The 3683-nt window shown below is 41.4% G+C and overlaps 1 protein-coding gene across 1 annotated transcript; it reads left to right on the forward strand.

Moving 5' to 3' along the window:
• Nucleotides 1-543: 543 nt before the first annotated feature.
• On the forward strand, nt 544-3433 carry LOC128736390 (clavesin-1-like). Its single transcript, XM_053830870.1, has 3 exons — nt 544-804; nt 2241-2978; nt 3043-3433. Exons 1-3 carry the CDS (start codon nt 544-546, stop codon nt 3298-3300), a joined length of 1257 nt encoding a protein of 418 aa, XP_053686845.1. The 3' UTR covers nt 3301-3433.
• The last annotated feature ends 250 nt before the right edge of the window (nt 3434-3683 follow it).

Here is a 3683-nt window from a genome sequence, read left to right on the forward strand (position 1 = left end):
AGAATTGCTGAAATTTTGTTCTCTATAAACCTGTAACTATCGCGTTTCTCGAGCTGGCAATACAATTCACGGATACAATTTGATCATGCGTCGTTTGCAACAGATACGATTATCGCGTTTTCACTTGGTTCTAAAAATCGGCCACGTGCAAGACCATCAAAGGAAGCGTTCATGCAACGAATAATCGAGACAAGTATCGACCTGTACTCGAGTCTCCCCGAAACACGGTAAAAATATTCAAATCTAGGATTTGAATATTTTTATTTTACGTGGATCGCCAATTGTAAGTATGAGAAAGCTCACACTGCCCTGCTAGCTCACTCTATCTACTCAGGGTCGTAGCGTGTTCGGGAGACTCAGTACACACGATTACTTACCGTCACGAACCAACTGAAGCGGACAACAAAAGAGAAATTAGATGAAAAGGGATCGGCTCTTTAAAATATAAATCTAGTGTTCCATTTTACTTGTTTATTATAAAACCGGAAATACTCTCGTTGCGGTACCGATCCCGATCACGACGCGTTGGGGCCCATCGAAGACATGCAGGAAACTGGAGAGAGGATGTACATACCAGACCGCTCACGGTCGAATAGCGAGGTTTTTCACGATGACATATGCCGACGAAGGCGCGAGGGCGAGTTCTGTATGTTGCCAACCGCCAGAGACATCCAGAGACGACGCCCGCAATCGATCGAGCTGCTATACGTCCACTGCAGTCCAGAAGGCACACGATGCCAGACGTCCTTCCTCGGGATTTTCGTTGGGTGGGAAATCGTGTCGCACTTTAACTCCACCAATAGCGTACTACAACTCTTCACTGTGAAACGAAACCAGATTCGTTTCCAAATTTCACTTTTTCTGCCGATTTCGAAGATTGGCGTTCGATTTTATTAGCCGTAACGAAGTTTAGCTGTCGTTCGTTTACTGGGTAGTTCGAGCTCGACTGACTGTCCACTTTTTCGACCTCTTCACCTTGCTGCTGGTTGTCATCCTCCATCTCTCTCTTTTACCGACGATCTTCTCTCTCCGTTCCCTAACCGGATATCACTCCATTCGCCAGTTCGCCGAACCGGTTGAACTGTTCCAGGGCTGTGCAGGATCCATGGGGTTAGTTTAGCGGTTGGGTTTTAGTGCGGACTATTTTGCCGTCTTTTGCCGTTGCGGTTTTTCCGGTACATGGTCTTGTGTTTTTTTTTTTTTTTTTTTTGTAACCGTTTACAAGTCGTGGCGGCCATCTAGGGAACAAATAACGGCCCCTTGTGGGACGCGATCAAAAACCCCAACGTCTGGTCTGCACGTTCCGGGGTGTGCACCGAAGGCCTCTTTTATTTCCCTAGAGTGTCATCTGGCAGGGATTCCACGGGCTTGTAAACGGCCACAATACATGCATGTTCTTTTATCGCAAATTATCGTAGCCTAATTATTGGTTGTTTTTTTATGTTAGTAGATGTTAGTAAATACTTAAACCTATATTAAACAAAAAGTACAAATTTTGAACAGCAAGGAAATTTAACAACTAACAACAATATTTAGAGCCAATCAAATACAAACAAACAAAATATTTACAGACTTAAGAACTAAGACACTAAACTAGACAAACTCTTCCATTGTGCCGATCAATTTTGAACGTGATCGGTAACACAAGCGAAATTACACTCAAGTACTTTTTTTACACGGTTTAGTTTTTTGAGTATTAAGAACGGGGTAACTTAGAGACCATTCATTTATTTCTCAATACATTTGGGAGTAGCTCGACATTCCTCATGTAGACTGGAAATAGTTCCTTAGCTGCACTGTTTTCGAGTAATCGAAAAAAACAAACCGTGTAAAAAAAGACTTGAGTGTAGACAGTTTCAAAATAAAAACTTCCAGCTCCTCCTCAAAACCTTATAAAATTACAATTTACAATAATGCTATATGCTTTAGTATTCTGAATAGTTGGTTATTATTGACAGATTTTGAAGTTATGGAAGAAACATAACTTTAGTCAATCAAACATTTCATTTGCTAAACCGTGCGTATGAGAAATGCGAACACTAAGGTGTGCATTTAGCACTTCAAACTTATTCGAAATCCCAACACAAATGGCAAACGAACCTTTATTTACCAAGATCAAGTTTGTTCAACTCAAATAAGCTTTTAGGCTTAGGCAAAGGCCATAAAACATTGCCATCCAAGACGCCTTCTACTTTAGCATATTATTTATTGATCTAACTAAACTAATCTCTTCTGTTTAGAATCCATCTTCGAACATGGACGGCGTTGTTCACAGCAACTGCAAGAATCCGGCAAAATATGAACCGTACCGGTTCACACTGAGCGACAAGCTGCGTAAAATCGCCAAAGCCGAGCTTCGCGAAACGGATTCCATCCGGGAGCAATCGCTGGCGCAGATGCGCGAATGGATCGCCAAAAATCCACACATCAAAAAATGCCGCACAGATCCAGTTTTCCTGCTACGTTTTCTTCGAACTAAGAAATTTTCTGTTGTTCAAGCGTGCGAAATGCTGGAAAAGTACTTATCCATCCGGCAGACCTATCCAAAGTGGTTTCGAAACTGTGACATTGATAGCCCGGAATTGGAGGCCGTCATCGACGGTGGTTATATCCTGCCGCTTCCCCAGCGAGATGCGAATGGACAACAGTTGGTACTATCGGTTGCTGGTAATCTCGATCTTAATCGAGTTAATTCTACCGTACTGGCCAAGGCACATTTTCTGGTACAGGAAGTGCTAGCCGATGACGAAGAGGCTCAAATCTGTGGATACGTACAGTGCTTGGACGATCGTCTGCTATCGATGAGGTTGCTGGGATTATGGTCTTTGGTGGATATCAAGCGGGTAACGGAATGCATGCAGAATGGAATCCCAACCCGCATTAGGTCGTTCAACTTTGTTGGTTTACCGTCCTCAGCGATTACGATAATGGAGTTTTGCGTGTCTCTGTTATCCGATAAATTGAAAAAGCGCGTTAATGTAAGTAGTGATGAAAATTTGCTTAAGTTTTTTTTTGTAAATTATTATTGTTTTTGGCTTCTAGCTTTTCCGAACGGTAAAAGATTTTGCAGCGAAAATGGATAAGAGCATCCTACCGGAGGAATATGGTGGCACCGCTGGGCCAATAGCGGATATGATTGCACAGTTCAAGGAACGCTGTCGAGCGAAACGTGCACAGCTTCTAGCGATGGATGAGATGCACATTGAAATCACAAAATCTTCCAGCTTCTACGCGGACACGTGCCGCAGGGATTTGGACACCGGAATAATAGGCAGCTTTCGAAAACTGGAAGTTGACTAGATCAATTTTCTTCTGACCAGATTTCCTCTAAGCTTATCCAAATCGTAAAGTGATATATTTGTTACCGTAAGACGTGAGAACTTGTAACCATTACGTTATGATGATTCTATATTGTACATTTTTGTATACTATTGTGGAGCATGGTGAAGTTTATTAATGTAGAATTAAGTTTATACACAAAAATATAAATATATAACAAGGTCACTGCTTTTCCCCAGCAATCGGCAACATTATAAAATTTGTATTTCAATTATGAATTCAAACATATTGTTTATGCTTTTAAAACTGATGATGGAAAACTTGGTCAATACTTTTGTAATGGTTAATTTTGCCAGGAATAGTTAAAAGTAAAAATAAAGTAGCTTGCTACAAAATATGTTTCG

The sequence above is a fragment of the Sabethes cyaneus genome, chromosome 2, assembly GCF_943734655.1.
Source record: "Sabethes cyaneus chromosome 2, idSabCyanKW18_F2, whole genome shotgun sequence".
NCBI lineage: Eukaryota > Metazoa > Arthropoda > Insecta > Diptera > Culicidae > Sabethes > Sabethes cyaneus.

Bases quoted from the DNA above. Each gene is read 5' to 3' on its own strand.
- LOC128736390 (XM_053830870.1), top strand. From the start codon at position 544: ATGCAGGAAACTGGAGAGAGGATGTACATACCAGACCGCTCACGGTCG. The intron at 805-2,240 runs GTACTACAACTC...TCTTCTGTTTAG, and splicing joins ACTTTAACTCCACCAATAGC to AATCCATCTTCGAACATGGA. The intron at 2,979-3,042 runs GTAAGTAGTGAT...TTTGGCTTCTAG, and splicing joins AATTGAAAAAGCGCGTTAAT to CTTTTCCGAACGGTAAAAGA.